At 39.6% G+C, this 18,620-nt stretch overlaps 1 protein-coding gene across 2 annotated transcripts in view; it reads right to left on the bottom strand.

Annotated features, from left to right (window-relative positions):
* Positions 1-18,620, bottom strand: part of LOC149196615 (mitochondrial import inner membrane translocase subunit TIM10-like) — a 106,962-nt gene that overhangs the window by 58,351 nt on the left and 29,991 nt on the right. For both annotated transcript variants that reach the window (XM_089405588.1, XM_089405587.1), the window contains exon 4: positions 8,474-8,512. In XM_089405588.1, the coding sequence (XP_089261714.1) occupies positions 8,474-8,512 (39 nt within the window). The remainder of the gene's footprint in view (positions 1-8,473; positions 8,513-18,620) is intronic.

The raw sequence follows: 18,620 nt of genomic DNA, 5'->3' as shown, positions 1-18,620 counted from the left end.
TTGGATCCGTTTCCGGTAAAACGGATCCACGAAAATTGTGATCAGAATCTACCCTTAAAATGTTAAAAAGCTTGAAAATTTGCATAGCCATAAATAAATAATAAAAATGAAGAAATCAGATTTGCAAATAAACTCACTATAAACAGAGTCTCATAAAATCTTTTCTAAATCTTTAGAAACAACAACACTCCATATATTTATCAAAAATTCTTACTAAGAAAAAGATAGATGTTCAAAAATGCAAATAAAGGGGTTTGATGAATGTCTTCGTAAAGAGATTTATTTTAGCGATTAATTTTCATTTTGGTTAAGATTTTGTTAATTGTCATTGATTTTGCTTTTGATTTCATAAATCCCTCCAATGTAACAAATCTTCTCTAGCCAATCTTGTGCCTGCATATAGTCACAAGACCAAGCCGACATTGAGAAGATTGAAATGTTCAGATAGGTCTTGATGGAATATCCCAATGATCCCATGGGCCTTTTAATTGTCATGCAAGGAAGATAGATATCATCTGCCATGCATGACACGTTCTTTGAAGGAGTTGGACCCGAAAGCACAAAGGCGGTTGCATTTCTGATTACATTATTAATGATGATGATAATATGTTGAATGTTATAATAATCACTAATGATGATGACAATTTTTATGCTGAATTGATGATGATGATTTGTTTATGTTGAATTCATGACGATGACTATGCATTTTTAGATATAGATTCTAGATTCTAGATTCTAAAAGATGAATGGTAATATATATATATATATATATATATATATATATATATATATGCATGTCGTTTCCTTGCCGTATCGTATCCTCATATTTTGAAAATTTGTCGTATCCGTTTCAAACCCCGTATCCGTATCCGTTCCCGTATCCGTTTCAGTGCAACTTAGTCCCAGATGATCGGTGGAGTTTCCACTCGAAACGTTAAGATGTTTCAAACCTTGACACAGAGTTTATTCCAAAATATTCTGAAAAAACTATCTGGAACTTGCGCGCGCGGCTCTGCATCAGAAATCTTGCGTTTGCTCTGCTTCCCTTGGGCTCGGCTCTGCCCTGCCCGATCTGGGCGTGGAGCTCTGCTCTTCGGTGAGATCTTCGGTGTGCGGGGCGTTTAGGATTGAAGAGGTTCAGGTTTCGTGCTGCAATCGCGCTTTGACAGCTCTGGGGGTCGATCTGAGTTGGTGCATGGGGTCCCTGCTTTGACCCCCGCCCCTCAATCCCCGTCCATGGCGAATGGAGGCGATCCCCTCCCGCCTTCAGATCTAGATGCATTTTGTGCCCTTGTTGCTGCAGCTGATAAGCGGCCGATCTCGCTCTCGCAACAAAAGTTCGTAAAAAAGTTGGACAACATCCCTACGGTGTCTCTACCAGTAGATGATGCGTGTAGATCAGCGCTAAACCTAGCCGAAAGGGGCCTCATCGGCCAGTTCACAGGGCTATGGCCATCCCCGAAGGCAGTAGATGAATGGGTCAATCGAAACTGGATCCCACTGGTTAAGGAAGGAATAAAAAGCCATTTTGTAGGCAAGGGGTTCTTCGTCTTCGTGTTTGACAGCGGGGAAGACCGAAGCTTGATTTTCAGAAATGGACCTTATTTCATGGGCCCTCGAGGGTTATATTTGAACAAATGGTCTCCAGATTTTGATCCTGCTCAAGATGTGCCCACAGCCGTCCCTGTTTGGGTGCGCCTCCCGCACCTCCCTCTCCACTGCTGGAGTCAGAGCTCGCTGAAATCCATTGGCAATGCCCTAGGCAGGTATATTGATCAGGCCCCGAGGAAGGATCAGTTCTCCTGCGCACGCATCTGTGTGGAAGTCGATCTGGAGGTCGGGCTTCCTGAAGCCATCAAACTTTCAGTGGCAGATTGGTCGCATATTCAAGAACTAGATTACGAACAACTGCCCTTTAAATGTCGACATTGCCATGAATATGGGCATTTTGCAAGATATTGCAAAAAAAAATGAGGAAACAGCAGAAAAAGAAAAAGGTGAGCAGTGGAAACAAGCAAAGAGAACAGCAAGCAACAGGCAGAACAACAAAAACAAAGCAAAAGAGACAGGGAACAAATCAGGGCAAGAAGATGCAAGTAATCAAAACAGTGGAAGCAGGGAAGCTAACAGCATTGCAGGAGACAAAAACCCCTTCGAATCTCTTACACCACCGGCAGATCCTCCAGAGGCCGAGCAGGAAGATCCACCACAGATGAATAATGCAGACATTCAAGAGCCAGGTAACATCCCAAATCCGAACTCTAGCAATACCCCTTCTCCTTCTTATGCTGACATCATAAAACAAAAGAAGAAGAACCTAGAAAACATGGGCTCATCTGATGAGGAAACATTTGAAAGGCCATCAAAGAAAGTGGGAAGAAGAACAAACAAGGAAACTAGGGAAGAAGAATCAGAACGGCAGAAAACCCTAGGCAGTCAAACTACCATTGAAATGTCCATCGGGAGAAATACAAGACCAAGGGCGTCCAAGGGAGGAGGCCCCACTCCATCAAGTGGTAAATGATGCAGCTGGTCTCTTGGAACTGTAGGGGACTGGGTAACCCCAATAAGGCAGAGGCTATCAAAGACTTATTGAAGATGGAAACCGCGGACATCCTTATGCTCCAAGAGACAAAAATAGAAGGGGAAGCCCTTCTAAACACTAGCATTATGAAATGGAAATATGATTCAGGAAAGGTTGTCAGTGCAAGGGGCTCGGCAGGAGGAATAGGCACATTTTGGTCAAAAAACTCCTTCTCATTAGAGCGATTCTCTGAGACCCAACATTGGATCTTCACAGAACTGCGCCACACTGTAAGCAATCTCTCCCTTGCTCTGTTTAACTTGTATGTCCCTGTTCATTATGAAGAAAAGAGAGAGTGCTGGAGGACACTCTTGGATTATATAGAGCAGATCAACCCCACAAATATAGTCATAGGCGGTGATCTGAATATAATTCTAGATCCCAAAGAAAAAAGAGGAGGGATTTACTCTAGGGATCCTTTCATCAATACAGTGGGAAACCTGATTCTGCAGTGGGACTTAGTTGACTTCAAACCCGTGAAAGGCAAATACACCTGGACTAACAACAGAACAGGAGAAAATCAAATCTCTGCTAGGTTGGACAGATTTCTCATCAGCAGCTCATTAATGATGGACAACAGAATAGTTTTTTCCAAGATCCTCCCAAAGCTCACATCGGACCATAAGCCAATCCTTTTATGCATAAAAGAAGAAGAAGATCTTGGCCCCCTTCCATTTCGTTTCAGCCCTCTCTGGGCAGGTAAAGAAGGGTTCTTTGAAACAGTCCAAACAGCATGGAGGATAGATGTTCTCGGATCCCCAAGCTTTGTGTGGGAACAAAAAATAAAAAACACAAAAAAAGCTCTTAAAGATTGGATAAAGAAATCTATGCAAACCCCCACTAGGCAGAGGAAGGAAGCAGTTTTTCAGTTGGAAAGAATACAATTCGAAATGGAGGAGAAAGATCCCTCTCCCACAGACTTAGCCAATGAAAAATCTGCCCAAAGGAATGCATACTGCTCTTTTAGAAATGAAGAAGAACATTGGCGCTTAAAGTCTCGAAGCCTGTGGCTAAAATCTGGGGACAGAAATACCACATACTTCCATAGACAGTGCAGGGCTCGCCTCTCACGCAATCATATAGCAGAAATCACCAGCACTAGTGGTCAGGTGTACAAAGGATTTTCTCAAATCAAAGAAGCAGTTGTAAACCATTTTCAGAATCTCCTAAGTGCGGAAAGAAATGGGAATGAGGAGGATGCAGAAGAGTTTCTCACAACCATTCCAAACCTTGTCAGCATGGAAGATAATGACTCTCTGTTGAGCCCAGTCACGGAAGAAGAGATAACTAATATAGTCTGGTCCATGGAACCAGACAAAGCTCCAGGACCTGACGGATTCTCAGTTCATTTTTATAGAATTTGCTGGGAGATAATCAAAACTGATCTCTTCAGAATGATAAGAGGAATCCTGAGGAAGGCAAAAGTGGGTGGAGGAATAAACTCCACCTTTCTCGCTTTAATCCCCAAGGAAACAAATCCAGGCTCCTTCGACAGATACAGGCCGATCTCACTCTGCAATTCATCCTACAAGATCGTGGCCAAACTGCTGGCTAACAGAATGAAGCCCCTTCTCCAAAAGCTTATCTCTCCGGCCCAAGGTGGATTTGTGAAAGGCAGACAAATCCTGGACAATGTCATTCAGATCCAAGAAGCCCTCCATTCCAGTCAAACACGGAAAGAACAAGGTATGATTATCAAATTGGATATGTGTAATGCTTTTGATCGAGTTAATCGTTCTTTCCTGTTCAGGGTTCTTGCAGCCTTTGGATTCAATCAGGATTTCATAAACCTAATCAAAGCTTGCATTGAAAACATCTGGATCGCCCCAATGGTGAATGGCAGACCAGCAGAGTTTTTTCTAGCCACCAGGGGATTGAGGCAGGGCTGCCCTCTTTCTCCCTTTCTTTACATTCTGATGGCTGATTCATTAAGCAGGAAGCTGACTCAGGAGAAACAAATCGGCTCCATACCTGGGATAAGAATTGTGCAAGGTATAGCCCCAGTGAATCACGCGCTCTTTGCCGATGATTCACTCCTACTCGGGGGTGCTTCCATGAGAATCGCTAACTCATTCAAAACCATTCTCCAAAAGTACTGCATCATCTCCGGAGCGTTAGTCAGCGAGAGGAAAAGTGTTGTTTACGGATGGAATACAGATCAGCAAACAATTGAAAGGATTGCCAACGAATTGGGGTTCAAAGGCTATGCAGCGTGGGATAAAATAAAGTATCTTAGTTTACCTCTGACGATGGGATCCAACCGCAATCACTTGTGGGAGGAGGTGATTTCTAAGTTCAAAAAAAGATTGCAGCGTGGGGTGGCGTTTGGCTCACCACAGGCGGCAAGCTCACTCTAATTCGTTCTGTGCTTTCAGCCTTGCCTACTTTCCAAGCCTCTCTGCTGATGGCTCCAAGACAAATCGCAGACCAAATCTCATGTCTAATGCGGAATTTTCTGTGGAACGGTGGGAAGGGAAACAGCAATCGCTTTCATCTTATTAACTGGGAAACAGTGAAGCGTCCCATAGCCGAAGGCGGACTCCAAATTCGTGACCCCCAGCAAGCAAATCTAGCTTTGGGTTGTAAACTTCTGTGGCAGTTAATAACCGAGCCAACGCACCCTATCAGCCAGCTCTTAAATCTCAAGTACCTCCAAAATCAGTCGATCACCTCCTTCAATCCAGCGCTTTCTCCTAGAGGAACGCAGGTTTGGAGACTCTGCTGCAAAGGGATCGAATTCTTCAGAACTCATCTGTATAAAATTCCAGGGAACGGCAAAAATATATTGCTGTGGAGAGATCGAATCATGGGTCATCCTCCACTTTCAGCCATTAATGAAATTGCTGATTTAAGAGCTTGGTTAAGTTCAAAAGGAATCCGGAAAATCGAGGATATAGCAGAGTGGGATAACAAAGGCAATTGGCAGTGCTGGTCACTGCCTAACACTCCAGCGCACTTAAAAGATCAGTTAAAAACTTTCGCAGATGCAATTACAGATTTTGCTCCAGTGCATAAGGATGAGGAAGATTCATGGGGATGGGGAAAAACAGGGGTGTACACAGCCAAACAAGGCTACCTACAGATGCAAGGTAAAAAGGATTCTCCGCACCCGGAAACAGTGTGGAAGCAGATCTGGGAAAACTTCAGCATTCCCAAGATCAACTTCTTCTGTTGGACTTTATTCCACAACAAAATCTTGACTGGAGATAACCTGTGCAGAAGAAACATTGCTGGCCCTCATCGATGTGCGCTCTGCAAAAATGCATTGGAAACCTCAGTTCATATGTTCATCGAATGCGAGTATGCACAGAAGCCCTGGACCAGCTTCTTGACAGGGCTGAATGTTAGAACCCCAGCACATTGTACGATCACAGACATGTTCTACTTCTTGTCTTGGAAAGCTCGATACCCCTATAACATCATTGATAAATCTCTTTTGCATAAGGTGTGGATTGCAGCTCCAAAATATGTCTGCTGGAAGTTGTGGCTTTCCCGGAACGAAACTGTCTTCAATCAAAAAGAAATCACTGCAGAAATTGTAGCGGAGCAGGCCAAGAAACTCCTAATAGAAACTCTGAATCAATCCAATGTCAAAGACAGCTCCCTTCGAAATGAAGAAAGGGCTTGGCTGGATGGCTTCTCCCCCACGCCGAGACCTTCAGCATTCACTCGCCCAATTCATAAGGAAAATTGGCAGATTAGAGACACCTTGGATAGTTTCCAGAAGTGGTGGAAATCACAAGGAAAATGCACTATCTTCTTTGACGGAGCCTCGAAAGGCAATCCAGGCAGGTCAGGAGCAGGGGGGGTTATCTACCTCCCGAATGGGAGAAAAGAGGACTTCAGCTGGGGACTTGGGCTTAAAACCAACAATCAGGCAGAAATTCTCAGTCTTTTAAAAGCTTGTCAACTGGCCAGAAACGAAAACCCAAACGAAATCATAGTCTTTGGAGACTCAGAATTGCTGATAAAATCTCTAATAAACAAGAAAGGGCTCAAGGATCCAGCACTAAACAAGCAGCTTACAAGAGTGAACAGACTCATGAAGGACTTTTCCTCAGTACAACTCTTCCATATCCTCAGAGAATTAAACACAGAAGCAGACAGACTGACAAACGCAGGATGTAATCTCGAAAAGAGCATGATCAGCATAAATGCAGGAGTACCGAATATGGCAACTATTCCCTAAAAGGGCAAGGCGGTCTTGCAAAAGCAGAGAAATGTATTGTTTGTAGCAGCGAATTGTAATGCGTGATCTGGCTTCGGCCTCCCATAAATAAAAACACCCGTTTCAGTTAAAAAAAAAAATATTCTGAACAGCAATATGCTTAACTGTGGAAACCTTCTCACTAAAATGATTAAACAAATCAGCAACATGAGAATCAACAGAGTGAATACAATGTTTCAGGAAGTCAGCTTCGAAGCCTTCCTCGTCGGCTGATTTGCTACTGCTCACAACTTAACTGTACATCTGATGTTTCCAAAGGAAAAAAAGATGATTAGAGGTGGGAAGCAAAGAAGATAGGGGCATACGCAGGAACAGCACAAAGAGAGGTCATATAAACGAACATGGACTGGAGGTCTGGATCTGGGTGGGAAAGCGCTGTACCTTGGGAAAAAGGTGTGACAAATGGGTTTTGGGGAATAGTGAAGAGCATCACAAAGCTTACAACTCCACGAGGGAAGAAAATCCTGCTTTTTAAGGCAGAGTAGGCAGCAGTAGGATTTCCAAAAGTGGGGGAAAGAGTGGGGACTATGTTTGAAAGCAAAACAGAGATGTTTATCATGGAGTGTACATTCCTTGTTGAACCAGCAGTTCATGGGGCAAAAGCCAAGTGTGGGGGCACATGTGGACTATCAACATCAAGTGGAATAGGGGTAAGAGTAGAGAGCATCTTCCAAACTAGAGAGACAAATCACTACAGCTCATCAATGCAAATCACAGAAAGAGTCAGTGAGAGATTGATAGAAAACGTTATTTCTTGTTCAAGACTTGATTGATATTTTAATTATGAAAAAGACAGTCCACAATGGTTAAAAAAGGCATTGAAGTGTTCCTTTTAAAGTATGTTTCAATAAATCCCTCTACCTTACTTCGGGAAGATATGTTTCTGTATTCAAGCTTCTGTGATCCATAGCGAATTAAACAAAGTCTTTCGGTAGGAATCACATTAGAGAATTTTTTGGCCGACGCGTTTCGAACCAACAAGTGTGGTTCATCATCAGGACCAGATGAAGAGGCAGACCATGGCAAAGGCTTAAATAGAGAGCAATGTTTCCTGAACTCATTGCAAAAAAAGGGATGTCAGGTGGATCTGTTAAAAATCTGTTTTCCTGAACTAATCTGAAAAGAAGAGACATCTAACTCGATGGGCATCAACAAAGGGTATTGCTTTCACTGGATTAAAATGAAGCTACCATCTATGCTGCATTTTTCAATCACTTTTAGTGTTGAGTACTTCCATTGAGGATTTTCAATCTCATCTGAATTTCTGACATCAGTATATGCCAAGCTGGTCATTATCTTATTGTCCATAAAACCTTTCAAATAAATCATCCCTTTGTCAAAATAAAAATATCTAAACGAAATTCAAATATATTTATCTTAATTCTGTCATGTGCTATAAAAATACCTCTAATCCTGCTTAATCCTTATTACCTACATGACTTTCTGGCACAATCAGACAGAAAGATAATAGTGATTGAAGCAAATACAAGAATCCAAATTAGGCATATCAGAGAAATGGAAGCAGAGGCCATCAACCATAGTGCTCTGCTAAATTAGAAATATCCCAATTTTGCAATCCTGTGTAAGACAAGTCACTCTTTTAACATACCCTATCAATATAATAAATTAATTCAATCTGACAATCTCACAGAATTACATACCTTCTTTCAATGCATTTATCAAAGCAAGTCTTAGTAAGCCTGCGTAAAACAACAAAAGCAGTTATATGATTCAATGTCTAACACAAAATATATCAACTTAATAATTACCATCATAGTTGCTTGAGAACCATAAAAAATTCTGAGCACCCTCAAGAGAGAATCAAAAAATGTAAAAAATATGCTTAGGAATTTCCTCTTCATGTGGGTTTGGTGTTGTAAATGCAGAAAAAAATGAACTGTAGATAATATAGGACAGTAATATTGGCATCATCTTAAGACCATTTTGACATTAAATATATATACATTGATAAAATCCTTAAAATATTTAAAATGATGAGAGATAAAGGTGGTGAAAAAGCAGGCCAACTGTCAACATATAGCAAATTTGTATGTGTGTATATTAAAAAAAAAACAGATCTCTGACTTATAAAATTGTCACAGATTTTCATTAGGTCGTTGCAGGAAATGGAAAAGTTTAAGCGGAAGAAAACACCTAGAAATAAAATATTATCAGAATTTAAGAGCTGTAAGTTCACAATAAATAGGGAAAGAAGTTATCTATCTGTCATGAAAAGTTAAAAACCAATTTTTGAGAACAGTTCTGATTTAGGATTCAACTACAGGGGCCAATATCAACAGGTATATTTCAGAAGTTATAATATTATAGATTCAAGGAGAAACAGGGTTTCCTGATTAATGTGTAGGATCTATTTTTTTATAATTGACTGTTTAAGCTTTTCAATGAAGACATCCAACCTGGAACTCACACTGTCAACCAGGCTTGAAATGCTCACAAGCACATGAGAATAATAACAGCATTATAGTTGATAATTGCCTTCCGTTTAGATGGTGGTGAATATCAAAATTTTGAACAGCACACTAGGCAGAGGCTGGATGTAATAACCTAGGGAACTGTTCTAACTTTCTCTTACACAAGAGGATCTAGTGAAAAAGGGTACAAAACTTTGGAAATTAGCTAATTTTTCAATCATTTGTTATATTCACATTAGTATTAATTTTAAATATATTTGATTTTGTAAAATATAATTACATATTTTTATAAAGTTTTTTTTATATATTTAAATTATTAAAACAACAACAAAAATTTCGGACCCCCTCATTCAAAAGTTGTTTGATAAGAGAGGGGGGTCCCGAAATTGGCAGTTTGACAAAACCACCTTTGATTACGTGGCATCATCTGGAGGATTTCGGTAACCCCAAGCGAAAAACCATTTACCATTATGGACCCCACCCCCTTCCGTCCAAAATCCACTTATGGTTTCAGTGACTGCATTGACATATGATCTGTTTGCATCAAGTACAGCTCCATTTGGAGGATTCTTTGCCAGTGGTTTCAAAGGGGGCATTCAAAATTAAGGATTTTGGGGGCAGCATTCCTGGTCATGGTGGCATTACTAATCGACGGATGCAGAAGGAGATCAAATATGCAGACAAACTATTCGAGAAAACTAAATGGTTTTAGGACACAACTCCTATTTCCCCTTCTGTTGATGGCTTCGATCCCCTGCATCTGTTGTTATTTCATTCAAAATCACTTTCCTAAATTAAGGCTTGGGTTTAGATTGCCTTCCATGAGGCTGGACATAGGTTCAAAGTATTCCAGAGTTGAAGTTCCTTGGTTGTCTCAGGGGTGAGGTCATTAAATGTACTTATCATGATTGATCGCAGTCATTGCAGTCGAGCCAGATGTTTTCACTGCCTGGGAAGCCTCTGAAGGCATAAAGTATCAAGATCTGAACCAACTATCTGCTGTTCCACGAGCAAGAGCTGCTGTTTTAGCAGACATAGATGCTATTGATGCTGCGATTACAAACAGCAACGGGATCCAAAGCACAAACATAGCAGAAAAAGCCTTAGCAAGAGGGGCTGTGTGAATTTTCATTGTACTGAATGCATCAGGCATTGAATTCAGCCAGTTATGATATTGCTGAGAAACGTGATCGCAGAGGCATTGATTCCTAACGTTTTTTTTATTCTTATTCTCTTTGCTCTGATCCTTCTCATTTCAGAAGCTACTAGTGGCCATCACTCATTGGAGATCGAAACATTTGATGAAGTAATGAAACTGTTAATGCATCGGGCTAATGCTCCAGGAGAGCTCAGCTTGCTGTGGCCAAGGGAGGCCACCTCAAATACTTCAGAGCTTTTGGAAATGCCAATCGCAACAATGGTGAAGCAGTCACTACAAAAAGTATTATGAGATATAATAGTTTCTCCAAAGTCATCACTGGGACTGCCATTCTCAAACTTGTTCAGGAAGGGAGGCTGAGTCTTGAAGATCAACCATTTCGTTTGCTGGAGAATTTGGAACCTCCACACAGTGCCTTTGTGGACAAAAGGTTATTCAATATAACCATACAGAACTTACTGCAACACACGGGAGGCTGGAACTCTATACAATCCAAAATCAAGGTACTCAGAATCCCTGCAGCTCTCTATGCATCACAATCACTAGGTTGCCCTTCTCCTCCAACAGCCAATGAGGCCATTCGCTACATGAAAAGTGTACCGCCGGATTTCAATCCGGGGTCAGCAATACACTACAGCAATGTTGGGTACATGGTTCTTGGAAGAGTGATAGAGAAAGTTACAGGAATGAATTATGATCAGTATGTGCATCAACGTATATTGAATCCAGTGGGCTTGACAGAGATCAAGTTCGGGCAATCCAAACTGGAACATTTTGCGGCCAACGAAGTTCGTTACTATGGTGTCAATGGAGAGGATACTCTTGCCCTCTCTATATTCTCTGGGGAGGGATTTGTAAATAGCAGCTATGGGTTTGCAACTTTGCGGGTGTCTTCCCAGAACACAAATATGAGATTGTCAGAAAGCTTCAAAAGAAAAAACATATTCGTGGGATAAGAGGTCACTGCTGCTATTTACTTGCAAGTGAGCATAGTTAGCCAAGCCCTATATTTCTCACACGTTCTCAAAGCTGGTCATTTATGGAAAGACTTCTGCAATACCTTGAAAATCAAGATGGAGGTAAACGGCTTCAAATTAATGTTGTAGCTGCAATAACTGTTTTGGCACAGTGTGGTGAAAGGTCGCAGGTTATAAAAGCAACAGAAGCCATTGTAAACCTTCTTTCTTTACTAAAGTACAACAGGTGCTTTCATGACCGTGACATTGCTCTTGATTGGAAAACACTCATGGAGTCTAATGCCAATCTAGATGCAGTTGTGGCTCTTACAAAACAGCTTCAGGAAGAATCCGGCATTCATACTTTGTTGAAAACAGCACACTTGTTCATGTATCGTGGATTACATGCATAGAACTGCTATAAGTCCAGATGCACGTGTTTATGCTTATGCTGCAGCTCAAGTAAAGAAAACCATGGAGGTCACACGTCAATTAGGAGGAGACAGTTTTGTCTTTTGGTGTGGAAGAGAGGGTTATCAAACTTTTTTTGAATACTGATCTGAAGAAGGAACTTTGACCATATGGCCAAATTTCTTTAAGTAGCACTGAAGTCTTTGAATTCAGTCTAATGTTTTATAATTGAATTTTTATCTTTAGAGCGTTTTAGTGCATGTCTGGTTGATTTGGTTCTTGCTCACTGTGTTTCTCAGAGAAACATTTATAGAACCAAACATTAAAGGATGATTACTCATAATTTGAAAAGAGGAAGTCATGATTAAACCCTCTAGGGAGCTACAATTTCAAAACACAATTTTACAGCGCCAATATACAGAAATGAAGCAGACTTCTATAAAAGTGTTGATGGTCAAATTTTGCAGTTTTGTTGAAGCCTAACAACTCCATTTGCATGTCCAAAATGTTTATGAAAGCTTGGAATTGCCTCTCTAACAACATTATTATTAAGTTGGGATTAATGAAGCTGGAGGATAGTCATGACAGTGCTCGTGTGGCAGAGTATTATTTCCAGCTTTCTTTTCCAATCTTGATGATTTACCTTCTTATTGCCATTCCATCCCTTCATAGACTGCTGTCATAGGATTTTACACAGACATCAGGACTCCTGCAGCACAAATATGCAGCAAATACAGTGAGGTGCTGCAAAAGTTCTGACTTAGCAGTTTGGCAACACTTATATTGTAAAACAGGGCAAACCAGCAACTCTCATGCACAGTTGAACTGGGGTACAGTGACTTCAACTAGGGGATTTACAAGTATGCCAGATATAAATTGGCAAGGTGATCAAGGTATTCCATGGAGAAGAGATGGATTTTCTGTTTATCCTTGGGTTGTATCAGAACCAGAATCTCGCAGATGGACTTCTGTTGCTTCTGGCAGTTCTCACAATAGCAATTACTATGGAGCAAATGGACTAGGAAATGGTGCAATCAGGGCTACTTTTGTTTTCCAAGAATATTATACTTTTCAAAATGATGAAGCAGTTACAAAGTATGAGGATTTCACTAAGTCTTTTACTTACCACAAACAGAGATATCAAAGAGAAAAACTGTTGTGCGCCAGCTGGTGTTTAGGTGGCAGAATTGACCTTGAGAAAAGGGAAGTCGACAGATTTCTAGTGAACCAATTCCAGATTTTAATAAATAGTTTAAAGTTTCCAGCAGATAAATTGGAGATATTATTTTATTTTTAGTTATTATTCAGGATTTTATTACAGAATTATTGTAACAGTTTAGGAGAGATTTAGTTTATATATTGTTTCATTTGTAATGTAAAAGGGTTGGCGATGCCAACCCTGTCATCTTTGTAAAACTTTTATTACAAAATTCCTAATTAAAGCCTTCTGGCTCCAGTTCATGACAGAATTTGTGTTTCCTGTATGTTTTTCTAGTGTTTTCCTAACTTATTTCTGCACACATTCAAAGTAACATAGGAGATTCTGGGTAAGAATAGATTGAGTTTCAATCTCTCTGAAATCCCCTACAAAGTTATAATTATTTAAAGAGATTAGTTTATTGGACAGTCTGTCCGAGATAGCTCCTCTACATCTTTTAATTATTGCCTTCTGTCATCTCTTGAATGTGTTATGTTTGGCTGTAGAAATCTTCTACACGCATTCACTGTCTGGTTGATTAAGTATTCAGTATGACTGCTTAATTATCATGAATTCTTTCATATTCTTCTGTCAAATTCTATAAAAGTCAAGTTATTCTGTCAAACTAGATGCTGACACTTTGACCAAGAACTCTGCAAGAGAGGGATTTATTCATGAACAGAGATTGTGCAATCATCAACAACCACCCAAAATTAAATCATAAATCTGGCAATTGTGCTTCATAGGTTGTTGTCCAATGACAGTGAACAGCGTTAAACAAGGCCTCGTAACTATTGAGGGAGCCCCCTCTGGTTCAAGGGCCAACTTGAACCTAAAGACTAGTCGAGTTGGTTTCTTGACGTAATGTTGCAGCCAAGAACTGCCTACGAGAAACAAGTACAACAGGAACTATATTTTAAAATTTACATATATAAGATATGCAACAAAAATAAGGTCAAAAATCCCCTTTGAAAAACATGTTGGGTAAGACTATGAGGATCACGCTAATCCTTATTACCATTATACTCTCGCATTGCTCTACTAAACAAATGCCACAACAATGGATTGCAGAGGATGTTCTTGTATCCCTCACATTGTTCACTTGTTTGTAATTCACAACCCACATTCTATTATGTCGAAGCTTGTGGTAGCTTCGGAAGGTATTCTACATAGGTTTGGTGTCTTAGCATGTGGGAGATGATTTATTGCCTCTCTAGGTACTTGCTTGGTGGAGTAAATGATTTATGTCTTCTTTCCTAAGTCTAAGTTAAGAAAAGCACAATAATTAAAGTCAATTAATTATTGCGGACTATTAGATCATTTTCTTAGGATAAATAATTTAATTATTTAAGTGACTTAGAAATAATCTCAACCATTGATATCCAAGATCTTCTAGAAGGCACATTAGGGTTAGGGATTTGGGCTTAATGGAGATTATAAAAGAAGCCTAGCAAAGAGGTGAAGACACACAAGAACTCAAGAGAGTGAATCACAACAAGAGAGCGATTTTCTCTAGTGTGAGTGGCTCAGTAAATGGAAGCACAGAGAAGTACAGGAGAATTTGAAGGCGAATCTAGGAAGTCGAGTTGTGGAGAATGCAGGGTTGTGTTGTTGAAGAGAGGGGAGTTGAGTTTATTGGAGTAGCCGATTTGCTGGAGGTCAAGTTCGCTAAGGCGCAGTGGCAACTCGTGGGAGGATGAAGGGTTTGCTTGCCAGCAGATTGATTGGGTTGAATTTCTCTAGGTAGATTTCCTTCAGAGATCAATTTCCAGGTGACAGAATTCAAACTATGGGCGCCAAATTATAGGTTCCCATTGTATTTTTCCTTGTGTATCTCTACGAGTCGAAAACCTAGATTTTCCTTATTAAAAGATGACGGAGATTATAAAAGAAACCTAGCAAATAGGGGAAGACACACAAGAACTCAAGAGAGTGAGTCACAACAAGACAGTGATTTTCTCTAGTATGAGTGGCTCGGTAAACGCAAGCAGAGAGAAGTACGAGAGAATTTGAAGGCGAATCTAGGAAGTCAAGTTGTGGAGAATGCAACCCTGAGTTGCTAAAGAGAGGGAAGTCGAGTTTATTGGAGTGGTCGATTTGTTGGAGGTCGAGTTCCCTAAGGCACAATAGCAGCTCGTGGGAGGACGAAGGGTTGGATTGCCAACAAATTGATTGGGTCCAATTTCTCTCGGTTGATTTCCTTCGTAAGTCAATTTCCAAGTGGCTGAATTCATCCTGTGGGCACCAAGTTATAGGTTCCAGTTGTATTTTTCGTAATATCTCTATGGGTTGAAAACCCAAATTTTATTGATTAATAGATGACGAAAAATTGTTGTGGATGAATTATTTTTGCAATGTTTGATTGATCTCTCTAATTTAAATTACGTTGCATATGTATATATATAGAAGTTAAAAATGCCAGTGATTTTAATTTTTCAGTAATTCAATATTTATTTCGGTAAATAAATAAATTTTTGGGAATCAAATTAATTGTTGTGAGAAAATAAATCTAGGCTAATATTTGGACATTTAACATGGTATCAAAGCTTTCTAGATAACTTTGAGAGAGATATCTGAGATCAAGAGGGTTTGTAGCAGTGAGTTTCTCCTTTTTACCAAAACAAAATTATTTTTAAATTTTGCGGATGGGTTTTGTTACCACAGTCGATTTGTGAAGATGGCATCACTAAGCAGTTTGCAATATGAAGACAAGTTGAATGGGGTTGCTAATTTCAGTCCCTGGAAGGAGCGAATTACCATGATTCTAAAAATGAATGGTTTGTGAGATCTTGTGAACACAAACATTCAAGTTCCTTTAGATCCAAACCTTGCAGCAGAGCATAATCTAAAAGATATGAAGGCAAGGTGTATAATTTTGGATGGTGTGAGGGATCATTCAATTCCTCACCTATTAGGGAAGTGTATAGGACGTCAAGTGTGAGTAGCTCTAACTGATCTTTATCAGAGCACAAATGGAAATAGGGAAATGGTGTTGCGAGAGAAATTAAAAAGCATAAAAATGAGCAGATTTGAGACAAGACATCTTATCTCACGAGGATCCAACAAGCTCATGATGAGAGCTTGCAACTGTTGGGGAAACTGTGATTGACTCGGAGCTAGTGAAAGTTGCTTTGAAGTGTTGCAATAAGCACTAGACCACCTTTGTAGATGGGATCCTTGCTAGGAAACATCTTCCTGATTGTAATTGGTTGTGGGATGACTACATCCAAAAGGAGAACTGAGAGAACTCCTTGACCAAAGTGTTGACCACTCCATGTCAACTACCCTATAGCAATACACTTTTTCGCAAAGGGATTCCATCATGTTCGAACATTCAGATCATCCTAAATTCATCATCATCAGTCGTCAGTTTGTCAAAGTTGTAAACTCATTCTGCAAAATGTTAATATAAATGATGCTAGTAAAATCATGTATGTATGTAACAACCTAGGTAATTCTATTATCTTGGCAACGAATTTCATCCTAGGAGGTTTTTTGTTTCATTGATTCATTTATGTTTCTAACATGAATGATCGACTGAATTTTTCTCTCTAGCCTCACATCAAAGCTAGGGTGGAATTTATCATCAAGATCTTAAGTGAGTCCTAGTGTTTTAGTCGAGTCTTTTGTAAAAGTGATTTGGGAATAATTTAAGCTAATTGACTAAATTATTTTATTACAATTCACTTGGTCTACATTGAGTCGCAGAATTCGGTAATAAATTGAGGGTCTATAATGAACAGGTGTTCCCCCTTTAAAGGTTGAAATTGTAATATTTTGATGTAAAAAATATTTTGGTGCATGGTCTCTCATATTTAGACACCATAGCTAAAGTATTAGAGGGTGGAAAATTTATTAATTCCCTCAAGTGTCAATTAATTAAATTTTCTGGCAAAAATAAATTCAAATCCTAAGCCATGAATTTAATTAATCAGAGTCAATTATTTAGTTTGGTGTCTTAGCATGTGGGAGATGATTTATTGCCTCTCTAGGTGCTTGCTTGGTGGAGTAAGTGATTTATGTCTTCATTCCTAAGTCTAACTTAGGAAAAGCACAATAATTAAAGTCAATTAAATATTGCAGACTATTAGGTCATTTTCTTGGAATAAATAGTTTAATTATTTAAGTGACTTAGAAATAATCCCATTGATATCCAAGATCCTCTAGAAGGGACATTAGGGTTAGGGATTTGGGTTTAATGCAGATTATAAAAGAACCCAGCAAAGAGGTGAAGTCACACAAGAACTCAAGAGAGTGAATCACAACAAGAGAGAGCGATTTTCTCTAGTGTGAGTAGCTCAGTAAATGGAAGCACAGAGAAGTACAAGAGAATCTGAAGGCGAATCTAGGAAGTCAAGTTGTGGAGAATGCAGGGTTGCGTTGTTGAAGAGAGGGGAGTTGAATTTACTGGAGTAGCCGATTTTCTGGAGGTCAAGTTCGGTAAAGCGCAGTAGCAGCTCGTGGGAGGACGAAGGGTTTACTTGTCAGCGGATTGATTGGGTTGAATTTCTCTAGGTTGATTTCCTTCAGAGATCGATTTCCAGGTGGCTGAATTCAACCTGTGGGCACCAAATTATATGTTCCCGTCATATTTTTCCTTGTGTATCTCTATAAGTCGAAAACCGAGATTTTCTTGATTAATAAATGACAAAGATTATAAAAGAAACCTAACAAAGAGGTGAAGACACACAAGAACTCAAGAGAGTGAGTCACAACAAGAGAGAGTGATTTTCTCTAGTATGAGTGGCTCAGTCAACACAAGCAGAGAGAAGTACGAGAGAATTTGAAGGCGAATCTAGGAAGTCAAGTTGTGGAGAATGTAGGCCTAAGTTACTAAAGAGAGGAAAGTCGAGTTTATTGGAGTAGCCGATTTGTTGGAGGTTGAGTTCCCTAAGGCGCAATAGCAACGCGTGGGAGGACGAAGGGTTGGCTTGCCAACAAATTGATTGGGTCCAATTTCTCTAGGTTGATTTCCTTCATAAGCTGATTTCCAAGTGGCTGAATTCATCCTGTGGGCACCAAGTTATAGGTTCCAGTGTATTTTTCCTTATATCTGTATGGGTCAAAAACCCAAATTTTCTTTATTAATAGATGACGAAGAATTGTTGTGGGTGAGTTATTTTTGCAATGTCTAATTGATCTCTCTGATTTAAATTATGTTGCATATGTATATATAGAAGTTAAAAATGCCAGTGATTTTAATTTCTCAGTAATTCAATGTTTATTTTGCTAAACAAAAAAAATTTTGGGAATCAAATTAATTGTCGTGAGAAAATAAATCAGGCTAGTATTTGGAAATTTAACTTGGTATCAAAGCTTTCTAAATAACTTTAAGAGAGATATCTGAGATCAAGAGGGTTTGTAGCAGTGTGTTTCTCCATTTTACCAAAACAAAATTATTTTTAAATTTTGCAGATGGGTTTTGTGACCATAGTCGATTTGTGAAGATGGCATCACTAAGCAGTTTGCAATATGAAGACAAGTTGGATGGGGCTACTAATTTCAGTCCCTAGAATGAGCGAATTACCATGATTCTAAAAATAAATGGTTTGTGAGATCTTGTGAACACAGACATTCAAGTTCCTTTATATACAAACCTTGCAGCAGAGCATAATCTAAAAGATATGAAAGCAAGGTGTACAATTTTGGATA

Source organism: Pinus tabuliformis, chromosome 2_2 (assembly GCF_031772625.1).
Source record: "Pinus tabuliformis cultivar Carrire ecotype Pingquan chromosome 2_2, CPIR1, whole genome shotgun sequence".
Taxonomy (NCBI): domain Eukaryota; kingdom Viridiplantae; phylum Streptophyta; class Pinopsida; order Pinales; family Pinaceae; genus Pinus; species Pinus tabuliformis.
This window is presented reverse-complemented; position numbering and strand designations above follow the sequence as displayed.